The 22,491-nt window shown below is 42.0% G+C and overlaps 1 protein-coding gene across 1 annotated transcript in view; it reads left to right on the top strand.

Annotated features, from left to right (window-relative positions):
• Nucleotides 1-22,491, top strand: part of VPS13D (vacuolar protein sorting 13 homolog D) — a 328,743-nt gene that overhangs the window by 69,416 nt on the left and 236,836 nt on the right. Inside the window, exons 26-31 of the mRNA XM_020973579.2 lie at nt 7,052-7,274; nt 12,165-12,375; nt 16,671-16,842; nt 16,997-17,109; nt 18,331-18,540; nt 21,919-22,184. Coding sequence (XP_020829238.1) covers nt 7,052-7,274; nt 12,165-12,375; nt 16,671-16,842; nt 16,997-17,109; nt 18,331-18,540; nt 21,919-22,184 — 1,195 coding nt within the window. The remainder of the gene's footprint in view (nt 1-7,051; nt 7,275-12,164; nt 12,376-16,670; nt 16,843-16,996; nt 17,110-18,330; nt 18,541-21,918; nt 22,185-22,491) is intronic.

Raw genomic sequence — 22,491 nt, 5'->3', positions numbered from 1 at the left:
GACAGATAGATCTGGGGGAGGAAGAAAGGAAACAAGAATTCATAAAGCACCTACTATGTGCCGGGTACTGTGCTAATAGGTGCTTTGTAAATACCTCATTTTATTCTCATAACAACCCTGGGAAGTAGGTGCTATTATTATCCTCATTTTACCATTGAAGAAACTGAGGCAGGCAGAGGTTGTCCAGGGTCTGAGGCTGGATTTGAACTCAGGTCTTCCTGACTCCAGGCACGTATATTATACCACCTATCTGCCTCAGATATGGCACTACAGATCGAGTTTACCTAGGTTTTAGCAAAACATTTTCATAAAATCTGTCATTAGTATTTTTGTGGGAATTTTGGAAAGCTATGGGCTAGACAATAGTATAGTTGGGTGGCTCCAGAAGTGGTTGAGTTGTTGGGCGTGGAGTGTTCCTTCATTGGAGTGGAGCACCCCACGGCTTTTGTCCGTGTACTGGTTTTTTGGCTTGAGATTCTGTGACCCAGACACTTGACCCCCAAAATGTCCTACAGAAAGCATAAGGGTGTCTTAAAAAATGATAGGATCACAGGATTGTTATGTGTGGATGATTCCTCTTTTCTGTGGAATGGCTTCATTGGCCACCAGGGTTCTTTCCAACTCTCAAATTCCATGCTTCTGTTTTAAAGGCACTTTAGGTATCACATCATGAGTACCCTTTATCTTCACCATTGAAAAAACTAAGACCCATAAGGCAGTCACTTGCCTAGAGTCACAAAGGTAATAAATAGCAGAGCTGAGATTTGGATCCTGATTCTTGGACTCTAAAGCCAGTGCTATTTCTGCTTCTGTGCCATGCTGTCTCTACTTACAGAGACAGAAAATCTTGGGAAAAGTGAAAGGAAGCCAACACACGGCACATTGCTGTCCCCCAGTAGCAAAAACTGGCTTAGAAAAGGAAGGTCCGAAGACAGGGAAACCAGAAACCCCTCCCTGGCAGCATCTCTCACAAGCCTAGCTGGGAATCCTTTCTTATGAGCCAGTGGAAAAGGGGGAAAAGGCAGAGAGGGGTAGGTTAGCAAGCTATAAAGAAAAATGGGAGATATCTTATTAATTAGTCAATAAGCATTTATTAAGCTGGGCAATTAAGTGGCACAGAAGATAGAGTGCTGGGCCTGGACAGCCCATCTTCCTGAGTTCAAATCTGGCCTCATACACTTCCTGGCTGTGTGACTCTGGACAAGTCATTTCACCTTGTTTGCCTCAGTTTCCTCATCAGTAAAATGAGCTGAAAAGGAAATGGCAAACCACTCCACTGTATCTACCAAGAAAACCCAAAACGGGGTCATGACAAGTTAGACACAAATAAAAAACAACTGAACAACAGATTTATTAAACTGTTAGTTCACCCAGTCCAATTAGTGGTTCACAGATTCAGGTATATGGTGATGGCTGAGAAGTTTGCTCTTTCTATCTCTAATCTAAATTCTAGAAAAGAATTTCAATGATAGTTTTATAAATGGATATGAAGATTGGCTGCCCTTCTGTTGGGTTGACAGCTTCTCTGGTCGGGATCTGCTGTCTGTGTGAGAGAAAGGTTTTCAATTAGGTTTTGTATAAAGCCCCTCCTTCTAGTCCCATTAAACTTGAGAGATCAAGAAATATCTTGGTTTCAGATTGTGACGTTAGTTCAAGAGACATAATTTCTGGGTAATTGGTCATTTTATTAATAATGCCAGCATTTGAATAAAAGGAGATCTGTGGCACTCTTGAATGCCAAAGACAAGTATGGTGGTTCTTGAGCGGCTTATCTGCCCTTGGAAGAGGGGTGTTCTAGCTGTGATTGGTTAACAATTAATGAGAGAATGTGTATTACAATGAGGGGCTAATGAACCTTGATTATGTCATTTATTTCTAAGTTACCCTCAGCCTTGGGCAGTCTATTCAAAGAATTTATCCCTTACCCAAGCCTGAGCAGAAAGAGTTCACCTTAGATTAGTCTGATTTAGTTGGGTAGAGTAGCAGTACCCAGAATGAGGAAAATGTGAATCCCATATTCCATCAGCCCTGTCCATGAGAAATTATACAAGGAAATAGGACAGGGAAGAAAAGAATAACACAGTGATTCTTAATTCTAACCTTATAGCTTTATGTAGCAATTTAATATGGAGAAACTTTTTGATAATGCTTTCTTTTTGTAGATGATGGCACTGTTGTGGTGAGTTTATGTAGTTATGTTTTAGGAGACATGGTTTGCTCCCCATTTTTCTTCTTCCAGAATATTTCTTTTTTGACTAAATTTTTAAACATTCAATTTGAAAAATTTCTTCATTTTTCATTGCCTTATGTGATGGACGGTACTAAAGAAAAGCATGCTTGCTGAGAGCCTGTTTGTGCAGACTAGTGACTGACTGCTCCTCAAGATTTTCTAACTTGGTTTTCCCCAGTCTCAGGGGTGACTTTTAAATTTTTTAAATGAACACAACATAATTTATAAATCTGGATGAGAGCTGTCTATTCTAAGGTAGACAGTGGGAATGGCTGTGCACATTTTCCAACCTGACTATAGTAATAATGATAATGATAATGATAAGAATAATAATGATCACTACAGCTGACATTTGTGTAGCACTCCCATTTAACCATTTGAGCAACCTTGGGAGGTAGCTACTACAAGTGTTATTCTTCCCATTTTACTGACAGGCATACTGAGGTTGACAGAAGTGAAGCGATTTTTCCAGGTCATTCAGTGAGAAAGTGACTGAGGCAGGATTTGAACCCAGGGCTTCATGACTGCAAGTCCAGAGCTCTATTCATCACGTCACCCAGGTCTAGAATTCTTTGGGAATCAACTTTAGCCTTTGCGGTACAGTTTTTAGAAGAGCCTCAGTATTTTTGGATAAATTCATTTTTGGGGAAATAGATAAAAGTCTTCTGAGCTGTCAAATAAGGTGATTGGTTAATCAGGGTAAGAGTATTTTGTGTCCAAAATCCGTGACTATAAAGTTGGAGTTTTCTTTGGCAGAGGTGGAGCAGAACAGTCCAGACCTGTGGCTTGGTCAGTGTGGGAATCTTGTAGCATGGAAAGTCTCTCCGTAAAGTCAGTTAATCTCTCATCTGTAAGTTGTGATCTGAGAGGGTTCCCAGGACACTGAGAGGATAAGCGATTGTCCAGAACCACACGATCAATGCCTGCCAGAGATGGGACTTGAACCTTGTGTTGTGAGTATAGGCTGGGGCTTTCTGTTCCCTGGGTCATACTGGGTTTGGTTTACAGTAAAGAGAAAGATTTCCCTTTACCTCTCTGCAGGCACTGCCCTAAGAGAAGATGGGGGAACATTTCAAGTCACTTAGCATTGTTGAAGCTAGTGTCCTGGCTCTTTGGGTGGCTGTTTCTGAAGAACAGCGGAGTTAGGGTGGGTCCAGGCTCTCCAAAAGGCATAGTGTAGGCAGTGAATACAGGCAACCAGCCATCCGCACCGGCCTGGTTGATTCTTAGCCTTTGTCACAGAGGACCTGTGTGTGCACTGGAAGTTTTCCTCTGCTTTTTTTCCTGGCTGTGTCACGGATACCTGTGCCACACTTAGGTGGCCAGCTATCACCATGTGATGTTTCTGGTCACACATGCCTTTGATGATCTTATCTCTCACTCTGGTTTTCCCATCCTGATCCTTGTCACATCCACCACAGTCTCTCCATTCCCCTCTGCCTCTCCAACAGGTGTGATTCTTCTGAATGTTACATTATTCCCAGCTGTCTAGCATCCTTGTGAGAAGATATTTGAAAAGATGGGCATTTGAGGCAGATGGGATACAAGCAGCTTGGGAAATGCTGCGTATTTGGATATATAATATATGAGTTCTGAGCTATGGGTAAAGAGAATAAAGGGAATCAGTCTGATTACTGTAGAGTCACACCTTGTACACAGAAAACTCATTTGCTTCTATGTAGAATGTAAGCTTCTTGAGGGCAAGAACTATTTTATTATTTTGTTGTTGTATCTGCAATGTTTAGCACTGTGTCTTGTGTATAGCAGCATTCAATTGTAAGATTGTTCACTGTAGAACCAAATTCTTTATGAGGCCCATCTGTTTTGGGCCTCCTTTCATGCACTTACGTACCATAGAATGGCCTGCTTTATAGTAATGATCCTCCCTCTTGTTTTTGTCCTCTTTTTGGTCAGGAGGCCTTGGGCCGTTGCTTACTTTTCACCTTAAGTTATTTTACATTATGGGGCTTCTCTTGAACTGTTCCCACATTTCCAAATTTAATTGGGACTTTAAACATTACCACATATAGGTAATTCCTTTTCTGTATGTAGTAAATATGTTCCAGAAAATCATAAGCTCATACACTTTAGGTCTGGAAGGGACTTTAGAGGTTGTTCAATTCGACCTAGTTGTTTTATAAAGAGTAATGAAGGGACACGTCCAAGTTTCTATAGCAGAACCTACTGATGTGTGCTTTTAGAAAGTGAAAAATCTTTTGGTGAAATTAAATACTCCTTAGTTTATTTAGTTGACTTGAATTTTCATATGCATTGGCTTAAAGTAAGGAGTGGTGGTGTGTTTTCAATTGGAGTAGATCATACTGAACTTAATATGTTTATGAGAGGGATTCTCTTTTCTCTAGTAAACTAAATAAGAGCAAGTATTTCATAGTGTTTTAATGAAAATTATTTCCCTGTTTTGTTTTTGAGGATTTCATTTTAAGTGGCAGTACATACAAGGATCGTTTGTGCTTCCAGGTATAATAGTGTCATATCCTTCTTTGACATCCTCCCAAATTATGATAAACCTTATGGGATTCCACAGTCAATTTATGTATTATCACCTAAAAATAAAAACCTTATAAATATTTCATCAGCAGAGAGATCTACTTCCTTCTTGTACTGTCTGTAAGTAATTTCCCATATTTAAAAGCTCCCCTGATGACTCCAAAGAACCTTTTACCTTTTTGACCCTAAATCGATTTTTCCTGATAGTTTTATGCTGTAAAAAAAACATTCATCGTGTCCCATTTCACTGATCGTTCTGTGGAATTCCGTAGGGGAAGTTGGGAGTGTTCTCTTGTTGTGGACCTTGTGTTTCAGATGAATGGATCTGGGAAGTACACCCAATCAGGCATAGTCAAAGCCTGATTGTTGTAGATTATTAAGTATTTAATAAATGAATAAAGAATGGGGTGATTACTTCCCTCCAGTTACCACTACCAATTGCTTTGCATTTCTCTTTGCCCTCTAAGAGCTTGCATGTGTGTTGTTGTTCTAATAGGAACTCCAGTGGTTTGAGAACAGGAAATCATCCTGAAATCAAATCTGAAAGAGTTGGAGTTGTTTGCCCTTGAATGTCATTACTCCTGTGTGTTTGGAATCGTTTTACATAGATCTGTGTTTTAATGGGAGCAGGTCTGAGTGTTTTGCGTCTGCCTCCTTTTTCCTTTTTCTTAGTCATCTCCTGCTCCTTGGTCATAGCCTCTCTGTCCTATTTCACAGGAGCCCCAGATCAGTCTCTTCTCCAGTCACTTAGTTATTTTAAGCAACAACATAGAAAAAGCAGACGTGGAAGGTGCTGGGGTTTCCTGAAAGATCAACAAATGCAGTGGACGGTGTAAATAAACACGAACAGAAGGCTGTCAATTAAAATTGAGCAGATATGAAGTGCCTGCTGTGTGCAAAACATACGAGCGTTTCTTTAGTCATTTGTTGATGGATTTACAAATATAAAAAGTTCTTTTGTATTTACTTCCCAGAATCTCTTCAGAGGTGACCAGCATGGTTCTCCTTTGAAACTAAGAGGAAAAGACATAGCAACATTAAAGATAAAATCATTTTCTGGTTGTAACAGATACAGGAAAGAAAAAAAAAAGATGCAGGAGGAATTTGGTTATTTCATAGTAGAGAAACACTGTCTGCAGTGTGAAAGCCACAGATCCATTTTTGAATTGAATGCCAGGTGTCACAAGTATAGTTTTTTCACTGTGTTCTCCTATTTGATCTCATTAATGACTTACTGAAGCTTTTCAGGCATTTAAGGGAAAGATAAATTACGTAATATTGGGGAGATTTTTATTGTCTTAACTATTTCCTGGCTTTTACATTTGCTTTCTCCATTCTTGATCCTGATGAGCAGAGATTTAATAGCAGCTCCCTTTTTTATAGTGCTTTACCATTACAAAGTGCTTTTCTCACTGCAGTCTGGAGAGGTAACTGGCACTACCAACTATTATTATCTCCATTTACAGATGAGGAAATTGAGGCTCAGAGAAACTGAGTGACTCGTATAAGGTCACACACCTAAGTCCCAGAGGTGGGATTGGCATCCAAGCCTCATGTGACTCTAAATCCAGTTTTTTTCCCTGCTATAAATTTGTGCTTCTCAAAACAAGTAATTCCTTGACTTGTATTTAAAGAAAGTAAGTGTGTGTGTGTGTGTGTGTGTGTGTGTTGTGTGTGTGTGTGTGTGTTGTTTGACTGGGCTTTCTATATTTAAAAGCAGAGATTGGAAATTTAAATGCTTCACTGTCTCTTTTTCAGAGATTTCCATAAGGTGATCCTTTGAAAACAGATCCCACTTGGAGTGACAGTGTTTAAAATTGGGTCTAATTTCATCAGAAGTGCATGGGATAATTTCTTGTAGTAAGAGTAAATACACATACACACATATGTACATACCACATACATATACATGTGTATATGCACTTTTTTATAGGTGTTAAAAATATTGTGGACAAGACAACTGTGCTTGTGCTCTATTTAACCTGGATTAAATCCACCTAAGCAACAAGCATTTTGCCATTTGCTTTTGGGCAAAATGATAGTATCTCCCTTCAGAGACTTTTTAGTTTTTAGTAGGTATTGGGTTGTGTTCCTGTAAAAAAATACACTTTGAAAAAAGTTATTTAGGCGACAATGTTTTGGATATGGAACCTGGAGGGTGGAAGAAATGCTGAATATTTTGGAGTTATTATGGTTCTTAAATCCTGGGATTTCCTGGGAATATCGCAGACATGGTAATTCTCATTCCTAGCCCCTCTCCCTACCCCACCCCCTCATTTCTGTGTTTTGGGGGGGGGTTTGTCTCATTCCTAGGAATCTGCCCCTTTGTCTTCCCCATTGGGCACTCCCAAGCACAGCATGAAGAAAACAGCGAGTGTAGAAGACTCCAAGGGTACCCAGGCTGAGGGCCTTTTCATGACATCCCCTGCTGGGACCGGCTCAGCGTGCCTGAAGAATGAACGCGCGGCCAGTGCTCTGACCAGCCCACCAGGGCAGCAGGCCCAGTCCCCTGGCAGCTATGCCCCCAGTGGTCCAGGTGAGAGAGCAAAGAACCTGCCCAGGAAGGGCAGGGAAAACAGCCTTTTCCAACAGAATGCATTGACTCAACAGTTGAGTACGGTCAGCCAAATAAATAGCATTTTGTTGATACTTTCCATTGCTGGGTGAAAGGCCTGGACTTTCCTCTGCTCTGCTGCTGTTGTAGAGGGCTCAAGAGGTTTGTAGTTGAAAGGGAACTCTATGGCCCTCTGGTTAACTTGTAGCTCGGCCCACGACGTTCTGGGCAAGAGGGCGTCCAGCCTTTCTTTGGGGACTTCAGGGAGGGGGTGCACACGTGCAGGCAGCAGACAGGCAGGAAGCAGTTATTGAGTGCCAGCTTTGGGCCATTGTATTGTGCTTGGGCTTCCAAGAAGTGCAGTGAGGAGCCCCACATTCCCATCTCGGAGCACAGCCAGCCAAAGGTGGGGAGGCAGGAGATGGAGCACCCAGAAGGCCAGTGTAGCCTGGAGGAAGGAGTTTGGTGACCCATCCTGCTTTGGGTACCGCTGATGATTAGGAAATCTTTTTTGACCTCCAAGCCAAATTGTCTGCCCTCTGAGCAGCCTGCACCCTAAGCGCCTCGTTCTGCCCACTGGGGCCACAGAAAACAAGGGGGAATCCCTCCTCTGTGTCGCTGCCTTTCAAGTACTTGCAGATAGATGTATTGTCCTGCTGACTTCTTCAAGCTGCACATCTCCACATTAGCCAGGTCTCCTGGGACGTGGACTTCAGGTCCTTTGCTATTCTAGTTCTCCAACTTTGTGGGGCATTCTTTAGCTTATCTTTGTCCTTCCTCCCCGCTGATCCTCAGAACCAAACGGTACTGTGTCAATGGTCCGACCAGGGCAGAGAACAGGAGGACTGTCACTTCCTTCCTTCTTTCCTCCCTCCCTCCCTCCCTCCCTCCCTTCCTCCCTTCCTCCCTTCCTCCCCTCCTTCCTTCCAGCCAGGCCTCTCTTAATGCTTCTTAATGCTTCCCTTAGATTCCTTGGCTTTCATTGAAGCTTATGAGCTACCCAAACCTCATTGCTTTTTCAGATACATTTCTAATAGTACCTTTCTAGTGAGGTACTTCTGAAGCGATTTCCTGGATCTCCCTTCCCAATTTCTTCTTATTTGATTTTGTGACGCTTTTTAGTCTGCCGAAGATTTTTTGCATCTTGACTTTTCCCAGTATTTTTCCTATCCCTACCATCTTTAAGTTATCTGTACATTCTCATGAGGTTATGGTTATTGCCACCGTTTAATCAGAATTGAGGTGACAAGGCATATGCTAGAGGCTTTTTTTCCCCCAGGAACTTTGTCTACAATTCAAGTGACTGACACCAGGTGGCAGAAATGCTTTTGGCTAACAGAACTTAGGTTGATGATTTAGCTCACAGTAGCTATGTATAAATAACAGACAGGATAAAGCTTACAATCTCGTTGACATTGTTTAGTTGTGTTTTTTTTTAAAGAAATAGAACTCTTTCATTTATTTATTCATTCATTCATTCATTTATTTTAGGCAGTTGGGGTTAAGTGACTTGCCCAGGGTCACACAGCTAGTAAGTGTCAAGTGTTTGGTCTGAGGCCAGATTTGAACTCAGGTACTCCTGACTTCAGGGCCGGTGCTCTATCCACTGCGCCACCTAGCTGCCCCTATAGAGATCTTTATTAAAACATTAAATTAAGTCTAAAAGATGAATTAGATATCTAAAATATAATGGAAATACTATTAGAAACACTACTTAAGAGAAATAAAAGTGTCAGCCACAAATGGATGTCCTTTCCGTAATCAAGTATCAGTTACTCTTTAACTAAATCTATGACACTAGACTCAGTTTTGTTCATCAAGTGAGTTTTGAGCCATTTATGAGAGCTACACTTCCTGACTCTGCTCCTCAACACTCTTGTGCTCATCAGAGTGATGGTTGTTCCTAAACCTTCACTTAGACTAATCATTCTCATTACACCCAGTGGTGCAAACTAGTCACTCAGTACTATGTGTAGCCAGCTCCGGCTTATCTGCAAACCCTGAAAAAAAGGTATCCATGAAGCCAGTGTCCCCCAGGATGATTCTTCCACTACATTGGAAATCCTGATCTCCCTTTTCTGATATTTCTGATCATCTTCCCCCTGCTCTGCAGCACAGGTCAAGTTAACGTACACACAGAGTTGCATTTCTCTACTTTTCTGCTGATAGAAATGACTGGTTTTTTTTTTAAAGAGCAGACTTTTCTTTTTGAACAGTTTTTTTTGTTTGTTTTTTTGGTTAGGCAGCAGGGTTAAGTGACTTGCCCAGGGTCACACAGCTAGTAAGTGTCAAGTGTTTGGTCTGAGGCCAGATTTGAACTCAGGTCCTCCCGAATCCAGGGCCGGTGCTCTATCCACTGCGCCACCTAGCTGCCCCTACTTTTTGAACAGTTTCCCCTTAGCAAGTTTGTAGTTACCACGGTTTTGCTCTCTGCCTGTAACGCCTTTTCTTTTGAATCAGGTTTTGGCTAGTGTTCGATATTCTTTCTTCTGTAGTAGATTTCCTCTACATAATGCAGTGGTCTCCAGTATAATGTGTCTTCAGTATCTTTGGGGAATGAGTTCCATGAAAATAAATTTTTTGTACAACTGTATCTTCCCCAAAAAAGGTACATGTTTTTATCTTAGCCATTTCAGATAGAAATCTTTGAAAAAGTATTACTTTGTTGTCTATTTAAACAGAGGACACTACACATGATTTTATTTATTTATTTGTTTTTTGCTGCCTGGGGACCATTATTATGAACATGAAGTTATAATGCTGGGCTGTCACTTGGTGAAGCTGTCTTCTGGCTATTGCAGGGTTTTAAGTTTGTGTCTGGACTCCTCGGATTTTTTTGAATTTTTTTTATTCATTTATTCACTTGTTTGTTTAACTTTTCAATTCAGATCAAGGTTTTTATTTATTCATTTCTTACATTAAAAAAATTCTTTGATAACATTTTTGGTCCAAGATTTCTTGCCATACTCCTTAACAAGGTACCAGCAGTCAAGCACTTCGTAAGGCTTTTCCTCTCTGTCAGTTCTGCAGAGACCTTCACCCAGTTTCTTATTGTCCTGATCAAGGCGATTTGGTGCTTAACATGCAAGACCTCAGCCAGCTTGACATAATGAGTTCTTCACAATTAGAAGCAGGAACCCTTGGCGTTGGAAGTGTTCAAGTCTTGGGATGTGTCACGAGTTGCGTGAAGTGGGCCACTGTGGAATAACGTTCATGGTGGCTCCACCTCTGCTAGCAGTGCCTCCCTGGCAGGGGCTCCTGGTTAAAGTGGAATTTGGTGCACCATCAGCCTCTGACTTCCACTCAGCTCCTCAGTGACCAGCCAAGAATAGTCCTTTGGTCAGAGTGTTTTTGACTCTTCCTTCCTGCATCATCTGTCAGATGGTACTTTTTGGTGGCATGTCTTTGGCCCTAGTCATGATGGCCCTCTGTTTGCTGTCTCCATCTACTGTGGACTAGGAAGCCAGATGACCAAGTTGGTTAGAATTATACGTGGAGTCTGTGTGTGAAATAAAAGTGGATTTACTCAGATTGAGGAGGGCTTGAGGTGCTCTTCAGTGACTGAAGTGGCTGAGCTTGACCCACGTGGACTCTGTGACAGGTGTTTTGTCTGCTCAGAGACCTTACTGCCATGCTGCTTCTTAGCTGGAGAATGGAGTTCATCAAGAAAGCAGTTTGAGGGCAGTGGCCATGAGTGTCATGAAATAAGAGAATGAGAGAAGGAATGCTTAGGTTGTGTTCAGGGGCAGGGCAGTGGGAGGAAATCAGTGTCAGCTTAAGGAAGGAGCTTGGACCTGTAAGGCTGTAAGACTTTAGACTGGGGATTGAGTGAGGCTTTGGAATAGCTTTTATTGAATAGTTTTAAGGAAAAGATGAGAACTTCTCGATTTGGGTTAAATGCACTCTTTTCTAGGAATAGATCAATAGACTACTCCTGAAAAATGCCTTCTAGCCCTCAGATTGAGGGAAAAGTGACTTATGAGCACTCTGACCTTGTGCCTTGTTGAGAGATTGATTCAGAGTTAGATGGATCACTGGATAGAGCATTGGGCCAGGACTGTGGAAGATCTGACCTTTACTAGCTATGAGACCCTGGGCAAGTTATTTAATCTCTGTTTGCCTCCGTTTCCTCAGTTGTAAAATGAGGATAATAATAGCACCTCCTTCCCAGGATCAAATGAGATCATACTTGTAAAGTGCTTGGCACATAGTAGGCACTTATTAACCCTTGTTCCCTCCTCTTATCCTTCCTTCCTGCTTCCCTCCTCTACAGAGCTTCCACCCATTATTTCTACATCTGTTCTTTGAGGCTGAGTAGAACAAATCTAATCTCTCTTCCACATCATAGCTCTTAAATTATTTGAAGACAATTACCGCATCCCCTGTGGAGTCTGTTCTTCTCTGGGACATACGTCCCGAACCCTTGATGGCATAGTATTTCCTTACCATCTCGGTCCCCTCCTCTGTACTGTTCCTAATACAGGAATTCAGTTCTGGTTTGACCAGGGTAGGGTGGAACAGGACTTTTACCTTCCTTCTTCTTGACGCTGCACCATGATGAGTTTCCCTGTTTCCTCCAGACTGGAAGTCTTCAAGAAGAGGCTGTATGGCTACTTGGTGGGATGTTGAGGGGGGTTACTTGGGTTTGGGGTAAGGCTAGACAATATCTGAGGTTTCTTATTCTGACATTCTCTGGTTCTATACAAAGATCAGATGTAGGACCCTCGATACCTGAGTGAGCAGAGAGGAGAGTTCTAACAGTGGAACGAGAGGTGAAAGGGTACCAAAGGAAAACCCGACTTCTCTTGGACAGTCTTTCTCAGGCAGGAGTCCAGGGTTTCTAATCCTATCACTCTCTTTGGCCCTTTGCAGAAGATTATATTTGCCTGCTGGACTGTATTATTGTGGACCTGCAGGACATGGACATCTTCGCTGCTGAGAGACAGCCCCGGGAATATTCTAAGGCATTGGAGAATACCAGTGGTGATCTGACCTTCCCATCCTACTCTGTCAGACAGACGGGTGGAAGCCTCCTAACTGAGCCCTGTAGGCTGAAATTGCAGGTGGAAAGGAATTTGGACAAGTGAGTTTTTAACCTCCGAGCAACTGTCTTTTGTAAGCAGAGACTGGATTCAGTGAAATAAGCCCTGCAGAATGCTGACAGGGCCCAGGGGCCCTCAGTAGCAGTCCCCGGCAGCATAGCTCCTAGAAAGAAAAGATGCGGAATCAGGAGAGACCCAGGTGCCGAGCCTGCTGTGGACACTTACTCACTGGCTAACTGGGAATAGGTCACTTCACCTATCCTGAGTCTGAGTTTTTTCACCTCTTGGATGGGGATAATAACACCTACTGTAGCTTCCTCCTAAGTTTGTGTGAGGATCAAATAAGATAAAGGCTATAAATTACTTCCTATGGCATTATGTCCTCAGGTACTCAGATAGTCCTGTGATCTCACTGATTGAAGAGCCTGGGGATGCAGAGCCCAGCCCACTAGGCCTGCCCTATGGAAATGGCCTACATAATGGCAGCTGTTATTTTTGTTCTTCTTTATTAATTATTTATCCTAAGTGGTCATTTCACTAAGTTCATTCAGTGCAGCAGTCTGAAAGCCTTCTGCAAGGAGCAGTGAGCTAACCTCACATAATTTTCATTGATCTTCAAATGATCAAGCAAGGATTTTCAACTGCTAAGAACTGGCTCAGTTGTGTTCCCTGTGTCTGAGCTCCTGCTTGAGACTGCAGTCTTGAGACAGAGCAGCCACATGTGTACCTTGGACTTAGGTGACGGATTGGGGTGACTTTGAAATAATGAGACTGATTTTTGCATGTGATTTGATGACAACCAGTCTCATTACTTTATTCTTGTACCCTTTCCAACTTAAAGTAGTTAACATGCTCCTGATACTACTTTTCTTTCTGTCTGGCCATTTCCTTATGAAATGGCTGACTGTTACTGTGGTGTAGAGGAAAGAACCTGGAACTGTCATTCAGAAAACCTGAATTCTATTCCCAGATCTGCCACTGACTAGCTGAATGGCCTTGGCCAAGTCACTTCTCCTTGGGTGCAGAACTTCAGTGTTGGAAGGGCCTTCTCTCAGAGTCCGTCTATTCCAGCCCATCACACCTTAATAGGAATTTTTTTCAACATGTGATCATCCAGCCTTTACTTGAAGATGTAATGAGGGGGCAATTCAGCCCCTCCCAAGGTAGAACATGCCACTTTTGGACAACTTTTGTTGTTAGAAAGTTTTTCTTTTAGACTGGGCCTAAATAAAACTTTCAGTCATTGCTCTTTGTTCTGCTACCCAGAGTATGAGAAGTGGGTGGCTGAGAGAATGGTACGGCCATTAACAGAACCAGGGAAAATCAGGAGGAGGAGGAGCAGCTGTTTTTGTAGCTTGGTCTTAGACATGTTGCTTGGTCCAGTGAGCAAAAGAAAATGCAACCTGGAGGTAGGAGAGAGACAGAATAGAATAGAATGAAAAGCATTTATTTACATGATTTAGACATAAAGGGTGACACCATAAGCAAATTAGGAGAGCAAGGAACGTTCTACCTGTCAGATCGATGGAGAATGAAAGAATTTGTGACCGAACAAGAGATAGAGAACATTATGAAGCACAAAATGGATAATTTTGATTACTTTAAATTAAAAAAGGTTTTGCACAAACAAAACCAATGCAACCAAGGTTAGAAAGAAAGCAGAAAGATGGGAAACAATTTTTACAATAAGTGTTTCTGATAAAGGCCTCATTTCTGAACTATAGAGAGAGCTCAGTCAAATTTATAAGAATACAAGTCGTTCCCCAATTGATAAATAATGAAAGGATATAAATAGGCAATTTTCACATGAAGAAACTAAAGCTATCTATAGTCATATGAAAAAATGTTGTTGATTAGAGAAATGCATATTAAAACAACTCTGAGTTACCACCTCACGCCTACCAGATTGGCTAATGTGACAATAAAGGAAAATGATAAATGTTGGAGAAGATGTGGGGAAATTGGAACACTAATGCATTGTTGGTGGAGTTGTGAACTGATCCAACCATTCTGGAGAGCAGTTTGAGACTATGCCCAAAAGGCAAACCGTGCACACCCTTTGACCCAGCAATAGCACTGCTAGGGCTGTATCCCAAAGAGATCATAAAAAAAGGAGAAGGACCCACATGTACAAAAATATTCATAGCAGCTCTTTTTGTGGTGGCTGAGAATTGGAAATTGAGGGGATGCCCATCAATTGGTGAGTGGCTGAGCAAGTTGTGATATGTGAATGTAGTGGAATACTAGTGTACTGTAAGAGATGATGAGCAGGCGATTTCAGAGAAACCCGGAAAGACTGATATGGACTGATGCTGAGTGAAGTGAGCAGAACCAGGAGAACATCGTGCCCAGTAACAGCCACATTGTGCGGTGATCAGCTATGATTGACTTAGCTCTTCTCAGCACTACAATAATCTAAGACAATTCCAAAAGACTCATGATGGACAATGCCATCCACACCCAGAACTATGGTGTCAGAATGCAGATCGACGCAGACTGTTTTCTCTTTTTTTGTTTTTTGTTTTTCAGGCCTTTTCCTTTTTGTTGTTTCTTTCACAACATGAGTAATGTGGAAATATATTTAACATGATTGCACATGTACAACCTATATCAGATTGCTTGCTGTCTTGGGGAGGAGGGATAGAAGGGAGGGAGAAAAATTTGGAACTCAAAATCTTATAAAAAATGAACGTTGAAAATTCCCTTCACATGTAAGTAGAAAAAAAAAAATACTATTTACTAAAAAAAAAAAACCTCTGAAAATGAAAGCTTGGAAAAAGACCACACACAAGCAGGATAGCGTAGAAAGCTGCAACTTGAAGAAAAAAAGCAAATTTTACATAGCAAATGGGAATGCTGTTTAAAAAAAAAGAAGATTCTTCCAACAGGAAAAAAAGAAGCATTTATTAAGCCTTTGCTGTGTACCAAGCACTGGGCCAAGTGATGGATACAGATGGAAAAGTAAGATAGGTTCTGCTCTCAGGGAGCTCACACTCTTGTTGGGAAGACATGAAGGAGAGCTTAGTTCATGGCAGATGGAAAGGCCAGATGATATTTAGGATCTGGAAGGGAAAATGTGAGGGCAGAGAGCAAGGTCCTGAGACACTAGGGAAGCAGTGGCAGGGCAGATGGTCACTAACCAAGAGAACAGTGGATCCCAGGGACACTTGCATCAGGTGAGGATAGGGGAGTCAGCATCCAGCCGGGAGCGGAGGGTTCACTTCCTGGTTGGACCTTAGAAATGAGGGTTGGATTGAGACACAAGCACTCCGCAGCTCCTGGCCATGCATAGGTCAAGTGCTGTTAGTGCTGGTGGGCAGGCAGGGGAAGGAAACGTCAAGGCGAGGTAAGCCAGGTAGGGCTTGAACCGCCATTGGCCACCAGTCTGTATTCGGGTAGAATTTGATGTAGCCTATATTTGTTAAGCTTGAGGGGTTAAGAAGATGCTACTGATAAGACCAGGGCTCCAGGCCGGCTCGTGTGATTTTTACTGGTAGGGCACTTCTGGTGCTCAAATTTGCCCTTTTATATCAGAAAGCAGTACATAGGTTTTGGAGTCACTCATGGAAGCAGAAAAAATTTCTAAGAAATATAGAAAAATAACATCAGAGGGCTAAGGAATGAACCTTGAAAAACAAATTTAAGGTGTAGGAAGATGAGCTAGCTACTTTCTTCAATGGTGAGAGTTGCTGTTTCTGTTTTAGTAAAAAAATATAAAAGATTCATAAATTATCTGGACGTTTTAGTCTCAACAATAAAAGGTTAGGGTGTACTTGGCTAAGGGTCATGCCATTGAGGTGTTTGTGGACCATCTAAAGCTGAGAAACAAAGCGTCATTAACGTGCTTGATAAATTCAAAATACATTCCCCCCCGACAAAGTTCATATTATTTTGAGACATCTCATGACAGTCCAGGGTCCTGGAGAAGGGAGATATTGTAACATCCTTTCTTCAGAGAGGGTGAGACTAAAGCACAGAGAATATTCAGGATTTCACAAAGCTAGACTTAATTGTATGCTTTTTTTGTTCCCTGGCTTCTGCTTGCTCTACCTGTTTTATTCTCATTCTGTAATTTAATATACATGGTTTACACAGCATTTATCATCTAATACTTAAATCAGTCCAACTCTCACTACCATTGCCCCACTCAGTTTTTTCCCCCCCTACAAATGAGCATGTTTCTACACTAAAAGTCTATAATTCTTTGACTGTATGGTAAATGCCATTAGCCAGGTGAAATCCCAAAGATTGTACAGCTCTTCTGTGTTCTGTCATGCAAAAATGCCTTTGTTAAGTGGTGATTTGCTAACAGTGGCTGTCTTTTCTTTTTCTGTAGGGAAATAAGTCATACAGTGCCAGACATATCCATTCATGGCAACCTATCTTCAGTACACTGTTCATTGGATTTAGGTAAATATAAGCTGATTCGAGGTTTATTGGAAAACAACCTTGGAGAGCCCATCGAGGAATTTATGCGTCCTTATGACTTACAAGACCCCAGAATTCATGTGAGTGAAACCCTGTGTTGCTCCCCAAATGTTACTGGTGTGTTTTTTCTCGCATTTCCCCAAGAACAGAGGGAGTGAGAAACACATTGCTTTGTTTTCTTCTGAAGTTTTTGAAATGCCATTGTACAAACTAACTAGCATTTTTCCTTTGTAGACCGTGCTGAGTGGTGAAGTCTACACTTGCATGTGTTTCCTTATTGACATGGTGAATGTCAGTCTAGAACTTAAAGACAAAAAAGGAAAAGAAGGCACTGGATCCTTGGCCAGGTAAGGCTTGAACCGCCATTGGCCACCAGTCTGTATTCAGGTAGAATTTGATGTGGCCTATATTTGTTAAGCTTGAGGGGTTAAGAAGATGCTACTGATAAGACCAGGGCTCCAGGCCGGCTCGTGTGATTTTTACTGGTAGGGCACTTCTGGTGCTCAAATTTGCCCTTTTATATCAGAAAGCAGTACATAGGCGGTGAAGAGGATTAGGAGCCTGGAGGCAGCTCTCTGTGACTCATCCCTTTTCAAGGGAAAACCACTTTCAGTGGATGTTCTGTTGTTAATGTTGAGTCACTAATGTCATTTTGATACACATTTGTACACATTTTTTGGTTTGTTTTTCTTAATAAGTCATAGTGGCATGCCCAGAATTACAGAGGGAGGACCAGAGTCTGAGATAGAGGCAGAAGGAGGAGTTCCCTGCTCCTAGGTAGTCAGTCCCCAGCCCCTGGTAATGAGAGACCTTACTCTGTGATCCTGAGATAACAAGGAGCAGTGGAATGTCACACGTGGCTGATGACCTTCTTAGATACGTTTATGCATCATTTGCTACAGTTACTAACCCACGCTGACTTCAGGGATATTGCAGATGGAGAGTCAACATGGAGTTAATGGTCTAAGTGTAGATTAAACTTGGTGTCAGACCTCAGCTCCGACACTAGAGTCACACACAGGGTGACTAGAGGCAAGCCACTCAGACTCTCTGAGTTCTTGCTCCTGTAATATGGAGATATGATACACTCTTCTTCACGAGGTTGTGATGAGGAAAGCCCTCTTGTAAATCTTAAAGCATTATATACATGGCAGCCTTTGAATCTTTGTTACCTTGGCTTTTCAGGATTGTGGCAGGTAATTTGGATGCAAATACATTTGAAATAAAATGAATTTGTGGTTGTAAATTTTCATCATTATATATCCCTATGGAGAAAGACATGTTCTTTGGCAAATAGGAAGCCAGGGCCTTGAGGAGGTTTCTGCTTAGTTTCAGGTTGAGCTAGGTACCCTCCGACATCTTTTCCAGTTTAGAGTCTGTGAAAAAAATAAGTCATTTATTTGAAGGTTACCAAAATATCAATGGTAGAAGCAAGCCTGAGGCTATTGGGCTTGCTGTCTGCATAACCCTGATTATCCTTATGAGCTTTGTGTTTCTGTTACAGTTCATTTTTTGTGTGTAGGAGCTAGGAAAATGGTGCTTAATTTGATTTACATATGCTCCCTTAGGTTCGACTTTAAGAAATGCAAGCTGCTTTTTGAGAGTTTTTCCAACCAAACCAAATCCATAAACCTGGTTTCCCACTCCATGATGGCTTTTGACACCCGCTATGCTGGGCAGAAGACGAGTCCTCGCATGCCCAATGTGTTCAACTGCATCTTTCAGCCCTCGAAGAACAGCACAACCCAGGGGTCGATTCAGATTGAATTGCATTTCAGGTAGTGGGAGTTAATCTTGTTATCTCTGGCTACCTTCTGTGATGGCAGGGGAACGGATCCAGGTTCTCTGATGGAATCCCCCCTGACTCTTGTCCTGTGCAATTGGGGAATCACTGAATGGACAGTTGCCTCATTGATGGGAAGCTGAATTTTAGGAAGAAGGGTCAGGATATGAACCCAAGGCCCCTGACTCCCATACCTGTTTGCCATTGCATCAAGTTGCTGATCACACACAACATGACTAAAGTTTGGCTTGTTAGGGTAATAACAACTAGCAATCGTAGAGTCCTTTAAAGTTTGCAAAGCTCTTTCCTGGTATTCTCATCTGATCCTCCTAGCAACTCTTGGAAGGAGGTGCTATTATTATTATTCCCATTTTATAGAAGAGGAAACTGAGGCAGGCAGAGGTTGCATGACTTGGTTGAGGTCACATGGTGTCAGAGGCCACATTTGAACTCAGGTCATCCTGACTTCTGTAGTAACCTTCTACCACCTGGACTACCCCCCTGAGCTTGCTTCTCTGCCTGACTTCACTATTTCATTTTGTGGCAGCTCTGTTTACATGGTCGCTTGTGCAGGAAACTCTTGGTTTAGCTTTAACTTTGCCTTGCCATTCACATCTCCTAGCCAGTCAGTTCCCAAGGCCTAATAATCTAGAGCTCATTGTGTTGTGAATTCAGAACTATCAGTACTCATACCTGCAGTTAGAACTATGTGCCAGTAGATGTCTCTCTTGAGTTTTTCTTTTTTCTTTTGCTTAATGGAGGTTAAGAAATTCAGAATTGAGCCATAGTCATAAACCTACCTACTGTTTTTTAAACCACGTCTACACATGTCAAGTTATCCAGATTCAAGAAGAAAAACAATGGCCTATGCAGATAATTGAAATAAAAGTAGTTTTAGAGTAAAATGCCTCCATTCTTCATGTATAAACACGACCTTAACTTCTTTCCCATCATTTTCCCCCATCTTCTCCTGCAAGAATACGTACTACCAATATGTTTTATGTATAAGCACAGACCTGGAAACTTTTGGAAAAGTTATGATATGATGCGCCACTAATAGTGTTCACACTCCTGAGGCCCATTGGCAACAGAGATGTTGTAGCTATGAAATTTTTAAGTAGAAGAAAGGCCAGAGAAAATGTGAAAAGATGAAAAATATGCCCCTGCAAGATGATTCATCCAGTGGTCAGTCAACAGATACTGTGTACATAGAGGCCTGTGCTAGACTCTGGGAGAGAAATAGTGTCTAATTAGCATAGAATCCCTGTGAGAGTGAAGATGATGATGGTGGTGGTGGTGGTGGTGGTGACAGTGATCAATTATTTTTTTGTGAATTTAGTCTGGTGATGTAGTAGATTAATTCCTTTGCCTGCAGGTGCCTTCAGTCCAGGGGCTGTAGCCATTCCCTGTCCTGGATGAATGAATGAATGAGAAACTGTTTATTATAAACGCTCACTGTAGGCCAGGCATTGTCAAGCATAGTAGCAAGTATGGCATTTGGCATGCATAGTAGGTGCTTAATTTATAAACGCAAATAAGGCTCTAGAGCACTTTTTCACAGGCCTTCAAGGTTCAGTAAAGTTACCAGACCTCCCTTCAATTCTAGTCATTTAATTAATGAAATTGGATAAGCTGATGTTGATGTGCAGTTGATATTTATTTGAAGAGCAAGATTGAGCTAGGCAGGATAGGGGTGGGGAAGCTGAGGCCTGGAGGCTCCATGTGGCCCTCTAGGTCCTCACGTGCGGCCCTGGGACTGAATCCAAACTTCACAGAAGGAATCTTGTTCTACACAGTTTGGATTCAGTCAGAGGGCTGCACTTGAGGACCTTGAGGACCTTGAGGCCGCAGGTTCCCCATCCCTGAACTAGGAGGTGGTTTGAACACGTTGTGTCCATATGTAGACACAGCTGTTTTGAGGCTTTCCCTTTATGGCTCTTTTCTCCTTTATTATGGCTCTTTGACAGTCATTTGTCATACCAGCCATATTTCTTCGTATGTGGAGATAGGGAGTCTTGAAGCATTATTTTTCTAGACTGAGTGTTATCTCCTTTTGGCTCATAAATTCCTGAAACTAAGTGATTCTTACCTTGGCTTTTGCTGGAAAAAAAAAAAGAAAGAAATATGCCTGGTAGTGAGGGGGTTAAATGCCATCTTGATTGTAACTTCAGAGTGCAGAAGCTTCTCACAGAAGAATTATCCCTCTGTTGAGATTTCCGAGCTGTGATGTGTGTGTCAAATATAAATTGGTTCACAGTATTTAAATGCTTGAAATATTTTCCAGCAAAGGGGATCAGACACACTTTGACATTCTAGATCATCAAATTAAGTGCCTAGCCCTCTCAATTTGCATTCAAAATGGGGTGGAAAAAGTTCACTAAGGGTAGCATTTTTTCTCTCTGACAAAAGGGAAAATGTTTGTGATAAATGCTGGGTCTGTGTAAAGGGAGACATTCATTGTTCTGTGCTTTTTTGAAAACAGCAAGCCAGATTTCCCCAGAGAGGCTGGGGAAACCAAGTATGGCCACCTCCTCAAGTCAGATTCTTTTGAATTAATAGTAATAGCAGTGGGTGGAGACACTGAGCATTACCTTCTGTAAGAGCAGCTTGCAGAGGGTAATGTTTCAGTGAGAGGAAACTCCTGTTCTTAGAGGGGTGGGACCAAGGTTACCTGGCATGTCCCTGTAAGGATTTCCTAAGCATACATTCACTTCTTTCCCTTTCCACTTCCAATGCCACACACACACACGCACGCGCGCACACACACATGCACGCACGCGCACACACACACACACGCACGCACACGCACACATGCATGCACACCTTTCACCATGTGTTGCTCTGAGGCCAACTTAGATCTCCTTAGACATCCAGCATAGATCTGGAATTGAGGGGCTTTGGTGGCTGTACATCCATGATTCTTTTCTTGTCCCCACACCTTCCCTCATGCCTCAGCTTTCTCTGACTTTATCCTGTTGCTTGTACCTTCTTCTTTAGGTCAAGAGATCTAAACTCTGAAGAAACACTGGTCTCATTCCATGTTAGATCTCAGCTAGTCATGCCTTCCATTTTAACATGGGGTCAATAAAAGAAAATACTTTAGTCACTAAGGAGACCAGGTACTTTGTTAGCAGCCATAGACTTGCCTATTGCATTATTGTACTTTTATACCATAAAAAAGTATAATTAACTTGTATTAACTAGAGACCAAATCTGTTGTTGCAGTTTTCATGTTCTCTCTGTACCGATACTTGACCTTCTTGGTTCAGAAAACATTGGAATACAGATACCAGAACTAGTGAGGACAAACACTGGATGGAAACGATGCATTTTTTTGTTTCTTTTTGTCCTCTCTCTCTCTCTCTCCCTCTAGATCCACCAAAGAGTCTTCCTGTTTCACGGTTGTTCTCAACAACCTCCGAGTGTTCCTCATATTTGACTGGCTGCTGCTGGTCCACGATTTTCTCCACACTCCCAGTGACATCAAGAAGCCAGACAGTGTTCCTCCTTCACGTCAGCGTAGCTATAACAGTGAAACAACTGTGTTCCCCAAAACAGTGAAAAGTGGGGTAGTTACCAAGCGGTCTTCCCTCCCCGTGTCTACAGAGAGGCACCTGGAAGTGAAGGTCAATGTGACAGGTGAGCAAATGTGGCAGGTCTCCATATTGAGCTGAATCAGCATAATTTACTGATTCTTAATGTGATCTTTAGGACCCCAGTGCATTTGTTACAGATTATTTTCTCTGCAGCTTGTGTCAGAGTAACCAGTGGTACTTGGTTGTGTGCATACTTGGATACATGCAATCAATCTTTCTGGAAACAGGCCTTGCTTATATGGTCTTTGATTTCAGCTGAGCCTGGAGCTAAAAAGTTAATGTTAGTGCTTAGCTGCCAAAGGATGGGACCCTCATTTTCACTGATCACTTGATGTCTAGCCCCAGCTTAG

The sequence above is a fragment of the Phascolarctos cinereus genome, unplaced genomic scaffold, assembly GCF_003287225.1.
Source record: "Phascolarctos cinereus isolate Bilbo 61053 unplaced genomic scaffold, phaCin_HiC Scaffold_726;HRSCAF=1367, whole genome shotgun sequence".
NCBI lineage: Eukaryota > Metazoa > Chordata > Mammalia > Diprotodontia > Phascolarctidae > Phascolarctos > Phascolarctos cinereus.
Note: the sequence above shows the minus strand (reverse complement) of the source record. Positions and strands in the feature narration are given on the sequence as shown.